Consider the following 20,243-nt stretch of genomic DNA (forward strand, 5'->3'; position numbering starts at 1 on the left):
CACTTAGGCCATATTCCAGGTAAAGGAGGAAGTTACTAATGAAGTCCATGCTGGCCTCAAACTCACAACAATCTACCTCAGCCCCAAAGAATTGTGGTTAGCAGAAGAGCTGGGCTTTTACCCCTTCGATCCCTAGGCCTTCCTTCCCTGATTCATCCCTAAGCCTGGTGAAGTTTTATGATAATGATTCTTTCAAATAAGAACCCACTTATCCCAGATCCATCGTCCATATTTTGCTCTATCTCGCTCCACATTTTTAGCATCTTATGATGATGGTGGTGGGGATGGGGATTAAATTAAACACATTGGATTAAGCCCAACGGACTCTCATAAATGCTGATTATTCTTCAGTCACTTAAAATATATGGGCAAGAGAGACTAGGGCTAGGTCAAGGCCAACTCAACATTTAATCAGAATAACCCTTGGACTATAAATTCCGAATGAAATTCATTCTTAGACATAAAAATGTCAGGGTTAAGCTGTCGAGTTTAGATTTTCAATTGTAGTGATTTTTTTCCTCCCTAGGCAGTAAAGGAATGAAAGAAAGCCTAACAGGACAGTGTCTGTCGATATGAGCAGATGAGGAGATGTGCCAGTCGTCAAGGAGGAAGACTGTCACTGAGACTTAATTAACATTCAGAGAACATCCCCCTCTTCCCCCATTTTGCCCAGCTATGAAGGTGATTCTCTAGCATAGAAATATATTCCCTGAGAGAACAAAAGAACAATCTATCGATATAAAATCTTGCATGGAAAAAGTCTTCAAACTCCAGGCATTTTCTTTCTACTCTGATTATTTAACCAAGGGTGGCTGACTGCGAACTCAAAAGGATCCCCCCCCCACATTTTTGTGGAAAAGCAGCATGTACCGGGTTGATATTACCAAGAGGGGGAAGGCCTCCGAAGACACTGAGTTTCAATCTATGCTTTGTCAGACAGAAAACACTTTGCAGAAAGCAAGTGGAAGACAACTGAACATTCGCTTAGCCACACTGCTAACAGGAAGGAAGGGAACGTGAAGAACCAAACCCTTCTATCCTGGGAATATTCTACAGAAGTTTTCTTAATCGTATGTAACAAAAATGTAAGAAAATATTCCCAGTGCAATCTATGGCTCTTAGAAGGTATTCTTTCTAAGAGCAAATACTTGACATCTACCCCTGCAGCCTTTCTCCATGTTCTCGGAACTGTGTTTTTTTTATAGATGAAAGGTAACATCTCTACATCTATAGGTGACATCTATAGGTGACACCCACACACCTATGGATGGCACCTATACATCAATAGGCGACATCTATGCATCTATAGGTGACAGGTACAACACAAAGAACACAGTGAGTCCATTAAGACAGAGTCAGCTGATGTTACATGAGGAAGAAAATGTCCTCCCTACCATTTTACTTTCTAGGTGGGAAAGGAATCCGTAAACTTGGTGAAAGATGCCTAAACACCAAACCAAATTCTGCCTCCTGGTCCATGATGGTTTCTGTGACTGAAGACAGGGCCCTAGCCCATCCTCTGCTATTTAATATGAATTGCAGGGTGGGGCTCTGTGAGGACTGTAGCACCCCCATTTACACGTCGCTGCATCTAACAGAACTGGGTGGAAAATGGTAGCTCTCACATGACCACGGTTTCCGGATGCTGGTCCTCAATGTACACGAAGGGTTCAGTCACTTTACTGACAAGGAAACTGAGAGAGAAGACAGCCATCTCCCTTGAATTCCTAATTCTTTCAGAATGTAAAGTTGAAGCTTCTCACACTGGAAATACGGTCAGCATCACAGAGAGATCAGGGTTAGAGTTCAGCTCCACACAGCACATTCTCTTCCCATCACCCTTCAGGTAGCGTGCACCTTTAATCCAAGGACAAGGGAGGCTCGGGCAAGTAGATCTATGAATTTAAGAGTAGCCTGGTCTATAGAGTGAGGTCCTGTCTTAGGTCAACAACAACAATGACAAAATTCAAGATTTTACTGAACTCATTATAATAAACGAATAGAACTGTTTGCATTGACCTGAATAAAGGCCAGGAATACAGCTTCCTTGTGAGCAAAGTGTACACATCACACTTCTGTGGGTGGTCTTTATCCTCCACAGCTACCCAGAATGGGCCACATTGTACTTTCTTCTGAACAGAATGATATATATGTCAGGGAGGCAGGAAGGGAGGCCATTGTGAGGCAGCCTATGTAATTCTAGCCTAGGGACTCCAACCCATCCTCTGCAGTCACTATTCCAAGTGGCCGGGAGATGGCTCAGCACTGAAGAGCACCAACTGCTCTTATTCCCAGCACTCAATGGGGCAGCTCGCAACCGTCTGTAATGCCAGTCCCAGGGGACCCAATGCTCTCTTCTGGCTTCCACAGTCACTGCATGTATATGGTATGCGCGCGCGCGCGCACACACACACACACACACACACACACACACACACACACACACACACACACGCCTGCCTGCCAGCAAAATACTTATACACAGAAAATAAAAATAAATAAATATTAACAAAACCCCTATAGTTTAGAATTTAGCACATGCCTTCAAGGGCATTTGTCCTCTGTCCAACACAGAGAGACAGGGTATGAGAGTTTAGTGATCTATGAAGAAGATAGAACTAATTCTATATTGTCTCTATAAACACAGCAAATAAGACCAATAATCCCCTTTCCTACAGCTGCTCGTGAGCACACAGACCAAACTTTTATGACTAAACATACCCACCCATAGCTAAAGGAAAGGCTTTATCTCAGGGCACAAACCATAGGGGACTGCTGGGCCTCTCATCCATTTTCCTCTCTTTCTTTTTGACCAGGGTGAGGTGAACAGACCCCCCTGTTGTGTATGTTCCCACCATGAAGTAGGTCCCTACCACAGGTGCAAAGCAACTGGACCAAGTGCTTATAAATTCTGAAACAACGAGCAAAGCACCCCCTTCATATTGATTAGTCGATTGTCCCAGATATTTCATAATAGTAATGAGAGCTTGTAAGAAAGAAAGACCTACAAAGGATCATGGGTGAAAGGTAAGTGTGACAGCATGGAGTGAGGGAGAAGGAGAGGAGGGACGAGACCTTGGAGCAAGTGATGATGACTGAGTTACACATCACAAGGTCCTACAGAGACCAAATGCAGATAATGAAATAAACATGGTGGCCTCTGACCAAGAACACGAGAATCCCAGCTTCCTCACACAGTAAAACATAACCGAGAAGCCTCTGCAGTCAATCAAAGCATCGGAAGACAAAGGGCTCCGGCCGGAAGCTAACGTGGCCAGCCCAGGTGTGTAGGAAAACCTCACATGGCAGCACAGTGCTTTGATTATGACATAAGACTGGGTACTCAACAAAGACTGTCCAGTGCCTATCAGGCCCCTGAGCCTTGCTGGCCATAAAGGCAAAGCAAAATCTGGTCATTCAACCCTCTGTCTACAGTGATGTCATCACCAAAACCTACAGCAGTTAACACTTTTCAAAACCACCACTGCTTTCCATGAGTATGAAAATGCTACTCTGAAGGATGGTTATTGGTCTAGGGGAAAGTTAGATATGTTCCTAAGTGATACCTCAACTCATATCAATAGTAATTGTTAGAGGGACTCAAGAGATAAATCTAGACAACTCTTTCAAAGTAGATGGAATTCATACCTGAAAAACTTGAGAGTTGGAGTGGTTTGGGGGTGGGAAAGAAATTTGGAGAAACCAAGGAAAATAGGAACATTTGACCATCAAAAAGTAGAAACTTCTTCATATGAAAATAACAATAAACCTGTCAAGGAAAAGGTTATGATGACATGCAAATGACGTTTATGTAGGTAAAGACATTCGGGTTCGGGAAGGTTGTTGGAAGTCTGTCTTCAGCATCTGTTCTGCAAGCACAGGTTTTTGACAGGCAATGGAGGTGCTACTGTAGACAGGAGGGCACTTGGTCTTTGAGCTCCAGGGTCACCTGCTACAGTAGGACAGCAAACAAAGAAAGGAGCTAGGTCCTTGAAGTATACCAGGGAATTGTCTAGAACTAGAAATCTTATTGAAAGTTTGTGTGGGAGGGTGTTTAGTCAGCTTGGTGAGGTTCTGAAAGTCTGTCATCAGCGGAAGAGTGAGCAGATCCTAATAAACCAACAGAGAGGGGGATGGCCAAGCAGTACAATGACCATCTTGGCTGTGTATTGGCTTGAAGGTCATTGCATGGCATATTAAAGGGAGAAACGTTCTATTTGTTTATTTAATCCTGACTCATGAGTAGAGATGAATAGAACTCCCTTGTCACAAACTGGCAAGGTTTGTGGGATGCTAGAACCCTTGCCAAGGGCTCTGTGCTGTTAAGTGACAGGGCTGTAACTTGAACTAGGGGAGTATGGTTCTGAAGCTCACGCACTGACTGTCACACTAGACAGGACTGTTCTGAGCTAGCCTACGATGCTGCTCAGAGACATTTCTGATGGCTTATCTCCTGGTAGGTGGTTCATGCATTTAGGGGGCTGGGAGAGCTGGGGTTCTTGTTTCCACAGTGTGCCAGATCGTCTCCTTCCATGAACCAAATTTAACATCACCACCTCATTCAGAGGTCCAGTTTCCTCTCTCTGCTTAGTTTCAAGCCTTTGACTAGGGCTGAACACTCTGAACTGGAGATATATTGGTGGGCTTGACTCTTGGCCTCAGCTGCAAAGGCAGCAACAAATCTGTGCTTTAGAAAGTCAGTGATGGGGCTTCAGAGCATGGCTACATTAGACACTGGATGAAGCTACACTCATCAGTGTCATTTGCAGGAACTTCCTTGAGCTTACAGGTACTGTACTTCAGTGGCTTGTTCTTTCCTTCCCTCCTTCCCTGGTCCCTTCTCCCTAGGAACCTTGGAACATTAGACCTTCCTATCAATCCAAGGAGGGAAGGAAAGTGCCAGGCAACCTCAGAGCGCATACCCTGGGCACCGAGGGAAGATCTGGTGGCTGGAAAATGTATACTGAGAGACAGTTGGCAATCAGCAGAAGGTACCTAGGTTGGCTTGAGGAAGTGGGAATCTGCTGGCTGTTTCTCCAGCTAGAGTTGAATGATGCAGAAGGAGACGAGGAAGCTGTTCCTTGGGGTTGGGAATAATCAGGAAGAACAGCAGAAAGTCATGGAAGCAAACAGTCTAGGCACCCAGTGGAGCAGCAGAAGGGCCCAGGGTCAGGATAGATGGGAATCAAGTGTTGGGAGCAGGCAGAGCCTCAGTAACGAGGGGTGTGTCAAATGCATACTGAGGTGGAAGGACCAGAGGTGTCCATGCACACGGCATGGTGTCAAGTTGAAGCTCGTGACTAGACTGCAGAAGGGGCTTTTGGAACCTGGGCAGGTGAGTGCCATCCCCTTGAGCTTCCTGGTTCCAGATGAAGATCTGTCCTTCTCCCTCAGAGGGGTGTAGGTGGGAGGTTCTAGTGCATATCAGAATATGAAAGCTTTTCCTTAGATACCTAGTTTAGCAGCTATGTGTCTACAACTTGGAGTGTTGTGTTTCATAATGTCTACATGGATCTGAAGAGCCAGATCCAAGATAGCTTCTTTCCATAGAGATGAAGTTTCCTTCCCCATCATCAAACTCTAGCAATGCCTTTGTGGAACCCTTCTCTAAGGTCTCAACCGACAACTACTGTATACGGGGATTTGAAAGGACCACCTGGGCTCTCAATAGCTCAAGCCACTTAACATGCCTGCCTGAGAAAACTCAAGGTTTCCAGAAGGATTTAATTTCTTTCTGCCAACACCCCAGGTCAGGGCCTCAGGGAACAGCAACACGATTTTAAGACAGTCTAGTCAACAAATTCAGATGGGTTTCTCAGACCAACCTGTTTTGAGGCCTTCTGTAATGTTGTACTCTTAATAGTCCCCTGTCCCACTGGCTTTCCTTGTTTCCTGTCTCTCTAAAGGACCAGTCAGCTCCTTGGAAATCAGAATGTCTGTAGCCACTGGTTACAAATCTATCGGCACTGCTCTAACATCTGGCCAAGTTAATCAGGAGCCACATACAGTGGAGACTCTGAGGAAGTATCTACGGGCTAGCTCAGGCTCTTGTGCTCTCTCTGTCTCTCATGGTTAATGTTTACCATCAACCAGATTGGATTTATAATCTTCAGGGAAATGCATCACTAGGTCTATCTGAGGCTGCTTCTGGCCAAGCTGGAATGGTGGCAACATCCCAAGGCAGGGTCCCAGGGTGAATAAGGAAGGGAAGGAGAGAGGAGCACCAGCTTCTTCTCACTCTGCCACCTCACCGCACATGCAACATGACCAGAAAAATCTCCCACTCCTGCCGCCATGACTCCTCCAGTATGAGGGGTGGGACCCTCAAATTTCAGTCAAAGCAAACTCCCACTGTTGTCAGGTATTTTAAATACAGAGTGAGAGAAACTGGTAGTGGAAAAGCTCTCTCTCCCTTCCACACTGCTTTCCTGTGTTCTGATCCATCTAATTTGTCCTGGAGTCCCAGAAGGCATTTTGTTTGGAAGTATTTTAGGCCACAGGCCTTGCCATGTTAGGTGCATCAACTAAACAAATGGATGATAAAAACTTGCTCAAGGAAATCATTCTCCACAGCACCTCAGAGTTGGGAAGGTAATTAAATCATAAATCAAACCTTCATATAAACAGTCTAAACATACTTATTTAATTCATTCTAAGTTCTTACAGAAGATATCTAGCATGTTTAATTTTCTGTTCTTTTTTTTCCAGAAAGCAGTTCTATATTACTAGGGTTTATTACCCATCAGTAGGAGATGAATTTAACTTAATAGATTAAAAATAATAAACCAGGAAGAATAGAATATATTTCTGCATGTATCTTAGGTAGTGAACAACATAGGAAAAAGGTTTCTATTCAACTAAATGTGTGCATGTGTGTGTAAGCATGTGTGAGGGTGTGTTAGTGAATGTGTGCATGAGTGTGTGTATGAGTGTGTGTGCATGTATGTGTGTACATGTGCGACTGTGTGAGAGTGTTAGTGATTGTGTGCATGAGTAAGTGTGTGCGTGTGTGTGTGTGCGTGTGTGTGTGTGTGTGTGTGTGTGTGAGTGTGTGTAGACAAGAATGGTCATATCAGGTAAGGCATGTGTGTGCATGGGTGTGTGCTAAATGGTAATTGTGATGTCAGCATATTAGAGCAAGAATGGATACCATAAAAGGCCTTTGGTAGGCAACTGTCCTCTATTTTGCTGGCTTCTGGAAGAGCCAGGACTGAGTAGACAAACAATTGTTCACAGAAGGAGCATTCGAGTGAAAGGCTTCCTGCCCACTGGCTGAGCTGTTAGCCTCACAGGAGGAGGCTGGAATACGAAGGATGCTCACATAGGCTCCTCCATCCACAAGGGCAGGCAGGCATGGGCTTCGATGCTACGGATACGTCTTGGTGCCAAGATGCCAGGGCCCTCCTTGGCACCTAGGAGGGGCCAATGACTGACCTAAAATGATTGAATGAAGTCTTGGACTTGGGACTACATCTACAGAAAACACAGGACTACATCTACAGAAAATACAGTGTGACTGCTGGCAAGCCTGAAGGCTGTTATAAATCAATCATTGGCGAGATGCGAGTGTATCTGGGTAGGCCAAGTCATCAATAAGTCAGCAACAAATATGGAAGAATAGGTTTTGCCTTTTCCTGATTTTTTTTTTTGAGTTACTCTGACCCACGATTGCTTTAAACCCTCATAAACTGAACAACACAGGCAGGCCGCCTGCACCTCCCCAGGAGGGGAATGGTGGTGGTCCTTTGTGGTTCTGTCCTACAACAGTTCAGAAAGTTCTAAAGGGTTCTCACATGCTCCACTTCTGAGAGCTGCTTTGCCAAGCATCTCGTTAATTAACAATTTTTACAGAGGACGCTTTGCTGTGGAGTGCCTCTGGCTTCCTGGTTAGTAAACACTGTGTTTTGTTTGATGGCCAAAGGACATATGGAAGACCAAGAAAGGGGCAGCTTAACTCTGTTCCCTTTTAGGACCGGGCCAGCTCATCTTTAATGACTTGCTTACACTAGTGTTGTTTAGTCCTATGTTACAGTGGAAGAAGGAGGTTTGATTCGATGGTCCTCTTTTGGGCATCTTACTGGAATAACACCAATCACTCTCTAAATGTAAGAGCTACAGAGGGGAGGGGCCATGCTAAGAAAGATGCTGTCCAGCCTTTAGTTTCTTTCTTGTTGGAGGGACACGTCAGAAGTTTGGGGAAAGGAAGACTCTTAATAAGCAGAGCTTGAATTGGTAAGAGAAACGTTCTTAGAATCAACCTGGAAGTAAGAGACATATCAAATAAGCCCAGCTCTCGGGTCCTAGAGCAGAAAGCAGAAAATACGCTTAGACTTGTGTTGCAGATGGAGGAGAATTATTCTACACTTACTGTATTTTTGGTTGTGAGCCCAGCTAATGGCTGAGCCACCTCTCCAGCCCTATTCTACACTTCTTTATCTCGACAACTGAGGCAGTTATGGATTTCTCGGCACAAGCTAAGTGCAGCGTGTTTCTTAAGTAAATACTAAGGATTCTTCTGGATACACAGCAGGCAAAATGCTGATGTGGACTTAACGGGGGGGGGGGGGGGGAGTGGCTGGGAGTTTCCTGCTTGGCTTTAGTAAAGCCTTCAGCACACACAGTGGTAGCCTGTGGCACCTGGGTCCTTTGAGAATAGATTTTCTGAATCCTGGCTGCGTAATTGGTCTAGCGGTTTTGACTGAGGCTTGCGTTTGTTGCAGGGTGAAGCATTCTAGAGCTCGCTGAACGCTCACCTGAATCAGTAGTAATTTACTGGAATTTTCTAGTTCGACACACATAGACACTCACTTGAATTTAGAGCTAGTGAATGCATGTGAACGAGCTGCTTTCTTATGCTACAGATTAGTGCCATGTTGGGCTCCGTGACTCTAAGCCACTCTTTCGAGGTTTCTTGCCTTTGGTTATGTGGTGCAGTTTACTCTCGAATGCACCACTGTCCTATGGAAATGCCTGGCTTTGCACCAAGGACATACGGAATGCAATCAGCTTGGCAATAACGGTACGTACACAAACGGCTGTGTGACAGCATCACCCTAGACAGCTTTGGGTGGAGCCCGGCTCTGTACTACTGGCGGATAAGATGGTGTATTGCTAATACCTGTGCAAACTCAATCCCAGAAGATGAGGAGTAAGCCTTTCTAGCTCTCAAGTCTCAGTGCCTCTCAAGATTAATCTGGAGTAGTGGGAACACAATTTTTTTTTAATTTTTCAGCGTTTTCCTTGAAATCCTATCCATTGACATCACTGCCATTCGAAGTCCAGCAAAATTCATTTCTCTTTAACGTTAGGGTGGAGAGGAACATAACAACAGATCAAACACACAATGAGAGCATGCAGTGGGGTCGGGCTTAATGCATGGGTATTAATGTGCATACAGAAGTGGCCAAGCATGTCACTGAAGTTAATGCGAGCAAAGGTCTGTGCCAGGGGTCTAGAACATTCTAAACAGGCCTGAAGCAAGGGAGGAAATGTAGAGGGGCAGACAGAGCTGGGCAGAATGAGCGGGAGATGGGCAAGATGACTCGTCTATACTTGAACGTCTGACCTGTTAGTTGGCCGTCGCCTGCAGCAGGGGCGATGCGAATGTAAGGTGTTGTAAGCTGAGTCACGATTATCGCAGCTAAGGCAAAGGAGGATTCCCAGGTCAGCATGCATGAGGGAAAAAAAAAAGCCAGACTGAAGCTAGGCTAGCAAGAAGAATTCCCGTCAGTATAGCAAACCGTCTCAACTTCGTTCCGAAAACAGCAAGAAAAGGAAAGGAAAAAAGAAAGGAAGAAAGAAAGAAAGAAAAAACCCACAGGCACAGCGAGGTTTTTGTCTTCTGAAATCTCTTCTCTTTGGCGGCGCAGTCGGATTTCTAACTCTGATGCTGTTGGGAGCTCTGCCTGACATCTTAGATCGATCAACCAGAGAACAGAAACTGAAGGGCACTCATTCCCCAAAATGTGCATTTCTGCACTGAGCTGATGGCTGACACGTGTCCAGTCGCAACTAACTGGTAAGAGTTCCTTGCTAATGCTTACGAGTCAGACTTTTAAATCATGCTAGATCATTCAAAACTGTGTTGCTCTATCATGGTGTGTCTCCTCCTCCTATAACCTCTTTTGTATAGAAAACCATTTTCCTTCAGTAAATACATTTTTAGGTAACTTTTCTGATTAACTGATTTCTTACAGCTTTCTATAAAGAACCTTTTTATTTTGTATGGAAAGAGAAAGAATCACAGATCTCAAGGACAAAAGCAGAAGTTCCTCCCCCTTAGCTTTGGTGACGTCATCAGAGTTAACATGTGCCCAGAGAAATATTTAAGATGTTTGGAGTGGACCGTCCTGGCCTCTTTGTGTGCCTACACAGCTCAGCGGTTGTGTTCAGGCAGTTGACATTTATGACATACAGATATTGGGGAAAGAAACAGAAAATTAAAACGTCGGTTGTAACACGATACAGCTGGAAAACGATGCGAAGAAAAAATATTGGAGAATTAAGAATAGGCTTACATGAAAGATTGCTAATTTACATGGAGCAGCCCGGGTACTATTAGAGATGTGACAGCGAATGAGGAAAATAGATCATCTGCCATCTGCAGACAATTAAACCCCAAACTGCCGCTGCTGCACAGTATTTCCAGTCGTCCCTCCGTACCGCTCAAATGGCGCTGGTTGCTCCTCAACAGCTAGATGACCGGAGCAGCTGAGCTAAGAAAGGGCTTGACGTCCCTCTCACCCTACCAGGGACGACATTTTGACTGCACCCTGTGAGATGAGCAAACTGTTCGGCCAGAGTTTCTCAAGGCATCGCCAGGATCATTTTCCTGGCCTGACACATTCTGCAGTTCTGAATACGCTGCTTCTGGAACTTGTAATGATGTTGGCGCCGGTTCTGGGCTCTAGACATGGGACGCTTTTGTTTTGTCATAGACTCGCACGCTTCTCGTGGATTTTGGATCGCTAGAGGAACACGTGATCTGCTCTACCTCTTGTTTAAAGATTATTTTTACAGAAAAATGGAACCCGTGTCTAATTCCAAAGAAAGGCTCCTCTAATGAACCAAATGTACCCAGAAGAAGCCAAGAACAGCAGATACTCACAATTAAAAGAGAACTCAAACAATAATCTGACTGGAAGCCTATCGGGAGCATCGGGAGGTATCTCCCCGGTCGGTTTCTGCTTTGGAGAATATGCTTGTGATCGCTAGTTTTAGTTCAATCAAAACAATTGACCGTTGTCGGTAAGGCTACCAACGGCTTTTACAAATAAAGTTTTATCAGAATGTAGCCAAATTCAATGATTTAGGCGTCCCCTGTGACCACTCTTGTCCACCAAGACAGCCGAGACCACTTGTGACAGATAAGTCACATTCTTTATAAAGCCTAAAAAAATTTATTCTTGATTAGTTAGCTAGTTAATAATTAATCTTTTAATTTATCTTCAGTGCTGTAAATTGAACTCAGACCTGGCACAAGCCAAGAAAGTACTGTACCGCCGAGTTAGAGTCCCCTAAAAGCTATAGTATCTTGCCTTGGGCATTAAGAACCTTCTGACCCTACTTTAACTCGCCAGTAAGATTAACACATAAGGGAGATTATTACTAAACTTGGTAAAACTTAAGCCAAACATTTCAACCCAAGAGTTGTACTAGAGAAATACTAGCATGATTAATGTGAGCTCTCTTTAGGTGTGGTTGTCCAGGAGGCCCAAGAAACCACAGAGGCTTAAACCTGTGAGTTGCCTCAGAAGTCGGGATCTTGAATTTACTGAGTTGCTGTCCTCAAACTTCATTTGTGTGACTCCTGAAGAGTGTGTTTGGGGTCTGAGGAATTGGGGACATACAGGGCTATATGGCTTCTTACGTTTTAGAGCCTTTCAGGGGTTAAGACGTTCCTGGTTTTATATTATGAAGACAATTTTAGATGGAGAAAAGAAAAATATTTCTCCACAAAAACCTCTGAATGCCGCAGTGCTAAATCCATAGCCTAAGCCTAAACAATGGTGGATTAGCCCCAGCAAGTGTCCCACTCTGTCTTTTGTTTGCTCCTGAATTGAATGTGAGTAATTAAAAAGGAATCTTAATTAGCTTTACATCTCAACAGACATTCTTCAGGGTTCTTTATCAGCACATTTCCACTCTGTAGCGTGATGGCCTAGAAAAGGAGGGTATTTCTTTGAACAAAAGAACGAAAAGAAAAACAGTGTTGGAGAAACTTCTTCAACAGCCTAGCGATTTGGGGAAAAAAAAATTAAATAAATAAAAAAAGAAAACATTCACATTTCTGAATACAGTTAGAAATTGTGTCAGAACAATAGAAATCCTTCAGTTTCCTCAAGGTCTCCCGGCGAAGCACATTCACATTCAGTGTGAAGTCAAATGAAACACCAAACTTACAAACAAGCAAGGCATTTTCCCCATAGAATGCTCACCTTTAAAAAAAAAAAAACCGGAACCTCAGAACGATAATTTGTTTTTCTTATGTCTAAGGGTAACAGTCCGACTTGCCTGGTTGTTTAGGAAAGAATTTAGTATGCGTTTATATGCAGATTTGGTTTTCCTCCTAGCTGCCCTGTTGTTAGGAAGCACAAGGAACATTTATGACCTTCTTAGCACCAAAGCCCAACTCATAAGAAATCCCCAACCTCTTATCAAAGTCTTTACGAACTGATACATCTCTGTGTCTAGACTTAGGAATTTACAGATTACACGTAGCATACAGAGGCAGCATAAGATTCTTAAGTAGAGAACAGCACAGCCCCAATGGCCGTCAAGGAGAGACAGTTGCCATTCTAGTACAGAAAATATTATCTTATGGGAGATTAATACGGGCATCTTAAACTGGATGTTGTATTAATTAGAATGGATATGCCTCATTTAACCCAGAAGAAAAAAATTATTTATAAGACAGACTTTGATTTTTGTCAGCTTAGAATTGATCATCCGCAAAGCTTTCTCAAATCACTTGGAAAGGTTTCTATCCTAACACTTATTCTTCTTATAAAGGAGCTTTAAGTAGATAAAAGTTAAGGAAAACACATACACTATAATTATTCAGATGTGAACCAATTGAGATTCAAAAGAACGAAACTAATAGAATTTTGAGTGTTATTTGTGAAAACATAAAAAACATTTGGAGAAGTAAAAACAGTTCAGATATCTATCATCCCATGGTACAGACTAGAATCAGCTGGTTATATACGCAACTTGAGCAGGTCTAGTTACATGGAGCCTTCTTCCAATCAAGGGAGGAGAGTCTGTGATGTGTTTATCTGTAGGCGACCATCAGACTAAGGTCTTACCAACTCGACTCTTCCCTAGACCCACGAATCAAAGAAAGAGGTGTAAAAACATGGGCCACCCATCTCAACAGGGATGGTTGTGGCAACACCGCCTAAGGTTTTGTTTCCCTGTGCCTGACTTTTTATAAGTCTTTATATTCGAGATGAAGAATGTCAAAATACATCTTTGGAATATGATTAGAATAATCACAACATTAAATTTATAAATAGTATGAAATCTTGTCTTAAGAGACGCCCTCTCACTTGAAATTACAAACTAGCACTTTGTGGAAACAAATCCACCTCCAGGCCTCCTCTGTAAAGACCCTTGTCAGCTGTGGCTTCCTAGGTGCAGTGAAGTGTCTCTGCACAATCACAGGCTTGCCGAGGGAAGCAGTGAGTACCGGAAGCTCAGGCAAAGCCACCACGCCTTCAGCAATGTATGGCAAAGCACACTGTGAGGTGTTGGGATTCTTACATTTCAAACGTCTTTATCTCATGGCCCTGGAGTTATTAGAGCCACCCATTTCTCTATGTTGACCTAACAGTTTAGATGAGACCCTGGGCTACGGATGGATGTATGTTTTAATGTAAAGAAGGAAACCTTTCCTTGTATGGAAAGAGCTGACTCCTCAGTTTTGTTCTGAAAGGGAGTTGCTGAAGCCTTGTATGGAGCTCTTAAAGCAGCATAAAACCACTCCATGTGTCTGAAGGGAGACTGTCTCCTGAGGTGTCTACTTACCTGTGTATTTTTAGGAGACAGAAGTGAAGGTGCCAGGCAGGGAATACTAATCTGTGTGTCCCCTCCCTAACAAAGATGCTATTTGGATAGAGTTTGTTGCTGTGTAAATGTTTGCAAATGACTCAGAAAATATGAGTGGAGAATACTTAGCCAATCAGGTCATCTGATTGCCTAATCACCCTTTGGTGAATTGAAAAGCAAATTACAATATTGATGAAATCTGGCTGATGGGAGAAAAATGGTCCAAATCACCATCTAATTCAATCTATTGTGAAAAGAGCAAACTTGTCAGGTTTCCATATTTACTAGGATGGGGTTTATATAATTGTTTAATGGTGTAAATGAACAGGGTGACAGAAATTTCAACACGTTCACATGAGGTCAGGCAATGACTTGGTTCTGATAAGGAGGGGGTTGGATGATTACATTTTTTCTGCTGGGTGGAAACTAGCAGTGGTTGTGGAAGAGGTTCTAGGTCTGTCAGACCTCCAGGCCCACACACATCCTTCACCTTAAATATGAGAGAAGTGGTTGTCCCTGTCTCCTGCTTGAGACAATGGCAATGAAGAGGACAGGGGCACGTTCAAACGGACTTGTGAAACATGCAGCCGTGACGATGAGCCAAAGGCATTATAGAGTCACATCTGCAACTGGATTTACTATTTCAGACCACAAGGCTTAGTGGAATGTCACAGTGCAGTTCTCCAGAGGACTCCTCTTGAGCGGGTGCTATGCTATGCATCTGAGAGTATGACGGGGACTTAGTTCAAGAGCTTGTAACACTGCAATATTATTAGCTGATACTGTTATGATAGGATACTAATAATTCTTAGTTGGTAGCATATGGCAGTTGACAGAATATAGTGATCAACCTAATTTCATTTACTACTAATCTACTATAAATAGTCTCAAGTAATTGGTAAAGACGTTAGAGAAAAATAAAGTCTCTAAAACATTCTGTCAAATGGATTCATGGGACTGGAAAACACAAGCTCCTAGGGTCAAGTAAATACCAAGGGGGTGAGCCCTTCCCCTAAAGCTTGACGCATACCATGCAGCCAGGAAGCATTCGTAGTTCTGCACTGAAAAGGCCATGGGTGTTCATGGAGTAAGAATGCTCGTGGACTTGGGAAATCTCAGGAGCATCCCAGCATATTGGAACTGTCTCCCACAGGTTGGAAAGCAACAGTACCTAAGGTGCTTTAAGCCAAAGAACTCATCCTCTGTGACCTGATTTGATCTCAAGTCACAGACTCCATGGCAAATTCCTCCCTTCATGTCTACTGAAATCATCAAAACTTCTTTATCACTCTCCTGATTGCTCTGTCCGTCTGAAAGAGTGTCAAACTTGAACTTCGTGGCAAGTGTTAGTGTATAAGGCTCTGAAAGAGTGTGCTTCGTGGCAAGTGTTAGTGTATAAGGCTTCCTCTGAGTATAGCATTTATTCTCCCAGACACTCCTGTGTTGGATGACTGAACTGTGAGGCTGGTGAGCCACCCCTTCCCTACACAAGTTCCAGGACACACACGCCTGTGGCTTCTTCACACGATCAGTGTAAGGAGGAGCTTGTGGTGATCAGTCGCCCTGGTTACAATCACCGCTCATACTTGAACCAGACCAGGAAACATGAGTCTCTCTAACATCCTGGGCTCCTGGGTTCATCAGTGAAAGCAGTCCAGACTTTACAATGCCATTATAACTAGATCAGTAAAAAGCTGCTGGCAGGCAAAGAACAGTGGCTACACCTACAGCCCCCGCTACGAGGGAGGGTCTCTTCAGTCTAGCTGTTTGGATCTAGCCTGGGTGTCACAGTGATGCTTCACCTCAAAACAAAACAAAAAACAAACAAAAACAAAAACAAAAAAGTGTGTGTGTGTGTGTGTGTGTGGGGGGGTGATGATTTACTCTTTTATATAGGAAGACTCACTGCGTATGGATCTACCAGTTCATATGCAAATGTTTAAAAACGTATACTAGCATTACAGAATATTAATATTCTTAAAATAACCTTTATAGAGATAGTCATTGAAAACTGCTTGGTCTATAGCAGGGTGACTTATATTAAAAGGTATCTACATGATGCAGTATCAACTATCCTAAGACCCTAATGCCTACATACACGTATGATGTGCACATTTGATATATATCTGCAATCTTATTTTTCAGTGAAGCCTTAATATATTTTCAGATGTTTTAGGGCACAGTATCAAAACAACTTCAGGAACACAAACAGACAAGTAGGTAGACTATCCCAAAGTTTCAACCTACCTTTTGTGGCTACTCGGACACAGTCAATTTTGGTTTCCTGTATCAAATGAAGAAGGAGAAATTACTATCCAGATTGCATTTAAATCAAGGAAAATGAAGTTCTAATCAATAAACTCTAATAACTCTCAATGCCTTCAAGTGTGGCTTTATCTTAGTGAGGCATGCTCTGCTATCCTTTCTGATACCAGGAGTGGGGGTATCAGACATTTCTAGACCATGAGGAGAGAAGTGATACTCTCAATCTCTCTATCTGGCGACCCTTGACTCCTTCTCTAGTCCTGTCCCTGCTTCCTGTGTGACCACTACTGGAGAAGAATTCTGCACCCACACTTCCCTGCCTCACACTGGCAAACATCAGGTGGATGTCACACCTGGACCTGAGCTATGATGCAGAGAGCAGGGCAGGATCTAGCAAGCATTTCCTTCCATGTCAGGTTTGCAAATCTTCTCGGAGCCCTAGGTTGGTCTGAACAGGAAAACTGGCAATTTCAGGATCTACTCAACAATGTCTCTTTTCTTTGCTTCTACTTTATTTTTCCTAAGCCCCCTTTCTCTTAGGGAAAGACAAGACAACTAATTTAGTCAGCCACAGGATGCATGAAATCTTGGAGCTGAGGCAACGGGACAGAATTGTGCTTCAAAGACAGATGTTGTGGATCGCACAAAATTCTAAATGAGCTGAATGTATGCATTGTAGCTAAACCATTTTCCTTCAAAATAGCCGGCTAAGCAGAATGACTAGCCAACTTTCAGTAATAAGAAAACTGGAAAATAATAACTATCACGTTGACAAGATGTTCTCCTAAAGCACAAGCAAAACCCACATATATTCATTTCTTTTCATGAGTTTCCCTTGATAAAATGATCCTTAAAAGTATAAAACATTGTTTCTATTTAGAACACACAAAAGCAAGGCTGGATTTTGTTTTTGAATTTTGTCTCCTTTAACTCAACTTTCCATGAATAATACCAAGAACCTAATACATTAGCCAGCTCCCACACTTACCCCATTGGCTCTACTAGCAGCCTGGTAATAAATTCTGTAGCTTTTATGGGGGAGGAGGGGGGTGTTCCAGTAGCCATTGTATGTCTTATTGTCACCAATGGTAAAGGGCTGCGCGGCTTGGAGACTGTCTGCGGGAAACTCTGCAGCAAAGTAGTATTGTGAGTTCAGGATGGAAGCATTCTGGAAGTGAATCGGCACTGGGTAACACTTCAAGATCTCTGTTGTCTTCTTAGTTCTCCGAGGACGTTCTTCCTCAACAACGATCTGGTAGACACTAGATAAAGCAAAGAGAAGCATTCCTGGTGTTTCATGGTCACTTAACTGATTCTGTCTTCAATCGCCAGGAATTTGAACACATTAGGGACAAAGAACACAATGGACCTAGTGCCTGGACACAGTGGCCCATGCTCCATGCTCTTCCTGAGCCATTTCCCATGGGAAATAACGTAACGAATGCATGTGTGCATGTGTGGGCACCTGTGCACATGTGTGTGCACGCTTCTGGAAGCCAGATAGCAACCTTGGCTGTCACCTCTGATGAGTTTTCCACCTGTAATTTTTTTGAGACAGTGCCTTTCACTGGGACCTGGGGCTGGGTGTTGTTCCTATCTCCCTAGTGTTGCTACTACAAGTGTGTCATCATACTGAGCATTTTACAAGGAGGCTTGGGACAGGACTCAGGTCTTCATGCATATGCAGCAAGGACTTTGCAGACTTTACCCCACAGCCCCTAATTTACACACTTAATAAGAGAAACAAAATTCAAGTTTAAAAAAAATGTATTGGACAACTTCCATTGTCATTTTCTCACATGTAACTGAAGATGAGTTTGCACAGAATTAATTCAGCTTAACCAATACATGAAATTACATTAACTGTAAGCTTTGTAAAGAAAGAAATAACATATTCCCTTGGAACATAGCTATATAAAGTGCATGGGAAGTTTTAACAAGTTACAAAACACAATGTACAGTGACCAGTATTGGTAAAGATCTTCCTTCCTGTCTGTTCCTATGTCCTCTGCCCTTGACCAACAATGGAAAGAGATGTCTTAAGAAAAGGAAGAGAGGGGATTGGAATGCCCAAAGCTGGAGTTATGGAGTTACAGTGGTTTCCAAGGGAAATCACAAGCAATACCATCATAATCGCATTAAAGAGCGGATGGGAACAAACATCCCTGCTCCCTTACAGCTCCTTTGAAAAGCTTCCAAAACTGAAGTAACTTTAGGAGAATGAAAAGACTTGAAATGATGGATTTTTGAAAAATTAATGTCTTAATATTCTCTAGAAGGATGATATAAGAAGAAGTTGTAGAGATAAAAATGTAGTATTTCCTCTTGAAAAAATTGAAGCGAGAGAAGGGAGAGAGACAGAGACAGAGACAGAGAGACAGAGAGGAGAGATACAGAGAGGAGAGAGGGAGAGGGACAGAGAGACAGAGACAGAGGGAGAAAGGCAAAGACAAAGAGATAGATAGAGCTAGGGACAGAGAAAGACAGAGAGAGAGAGAAGTTTTCACAAGCCAAATCAAGGTTAGATTAAAAATCCTTTTAGGCAAAGAGATACTTCTTCTCTTGTGGTGTTAGAAGGCATGGTGATTCCTTAGGCAATGAAGTAATCCAGGAGGTACTCAGAACAGCAGAGAGTGAATGCTGATGGGAGGGTGCCTGTTACCCCATGTTCCAGGGGGTGGCCTCTGCTGGGCCTTACATTCAAGGCCTCTGAATCCACAGTCAACCAATCTGTCTACCTCTTGGATCACAACCACTTAACACAGTCTGTCACAGTCATAAAATGCACGCTGTCATCAGCCCGCTAGTCTTCCTAACTAAAAAGCAATTCCTTCAGAGCATCAGAATGGCCACTGTGGAAGCTGGGAATCCAGTCATTACAGAGGATGAAGTAGATGATTGGCAGTAACGTAAAACAGGTAAGATGGGAAGGGCATGGAGTCAGCTCTTCCTCATGTGAAGGACTTCCGACTGGGTCTTGTTAGGTACAAGGCACTACAACAAATCTGGTAGATTGCCTGAACCATAGGAGCAATATTAAAGAAGTGTTTATGAAGCCTCATGTTGAGCCAGGACATAGAGTGGAAGGCTGGAAGGCCAACCTGCCTCTCTCTCCCTCCCTCCCTCCCTCTCTCTCTCTCTCTCTCTCTCTCTCTCTCTCTCTCTCTCTTGACTTCTTACATCTATAAACCCTTGCATACACTGATTTAAAAACATATGTGAATACTGACACATCGACACACCTTTCATTGAGAAGTTCCCCTGCTTAGTGATGTATGTAGTGAAGGGAATGCAGCAGAGGGGGTACAGTACATAACTCTATCCCTTAGACAGCCAACCACCAGGTAACAGGGTCAAGAAACTTGAATCTGGTGCTGACAGAACACAGCCAACAGGCAATGCCATTGTGTGAGACACTTCAAAGGCTAAGTTTTCAGAAGTGTGTGGTCCTGAAAGAATCCAAGGAGTTGTCCCACCCACTCTGCAGACAGTAGTACCCCAGCACAACATAACTATTTTTAGCATCTGAATCTTTCAGTGGTTTGAACTATATTAGAGGGAGTGGGCAGATAGCTACGGTTTGTTTCCATTGGCTTGGGAATCCAACTGCAATTCCCATACATTATTAGTCTTGACTTGAGAGAGAGAGAGAGAGAGAGAGAGAGAGAGAGAGAGAGAGAGAGAAGATAGAGAGAGTATCAATAGAAAGAGTACATTACCATATTTTTTTATAATACATTGCTGTCATTATCCTACTTTCTTGCTAGTTGAATTGATGAATAAACTTTTATCACAAGGCTGTGTATATAGGGAAAAACAATCCATGCAGGGTCTGGTGGCACTCACGGTTTCAGGAGACCACTGAGGGACTTGGACTATAGACATCTGCTGCAGATAAGTCTGTCATGAGCAGTACGGCCCATCACACA

The 20,243-nt window shown here is 43.4% G+C and overlaps 1 protein-coding gene across 11 annotated transcripts in view; it reads right to left on the reverse strand.

Moving 5' to 3' along the window:
* Ptprm (protein tyrosine phosphatase, receptor type, M) overlaps positions 1-20,243 on the reverse strand; it is a 701,363-nt gene that overhangs the window by 251,333 nt on the left and 429,787 nt on the right. For 6 of the 11 annotated variants that reach the window (NM_001431774.1, NM_001431773.1, XM_087565011.1 and 3 more), the window contains 2 exon segments: positions 16,297-16,333; positions 17,303-17,576. In NM_001431774.1, coding sequence (NP_001418703.1) covers positions 16,297-16,333; positions 17,303-17,576 — 311 coding nt within the window. 11 annotated transcript variants of the gene reach the window in all.

The sequence above is a fragment of the Rattus norvegicus genome, chromosome 9 (assembly GCF_021556685.1).
Source record: "Rattus norvegicus strain SHRSP/BbbUtx chromosome 9, alternate assembly SHRSP_T2T, whole genome shotgun sequence".
Lineage (NCBI taxonomy): Eukaryota > Metazoa > Chordata > Mammalia > Rodentia > Muridae > Rattus > Rattus norvegicus.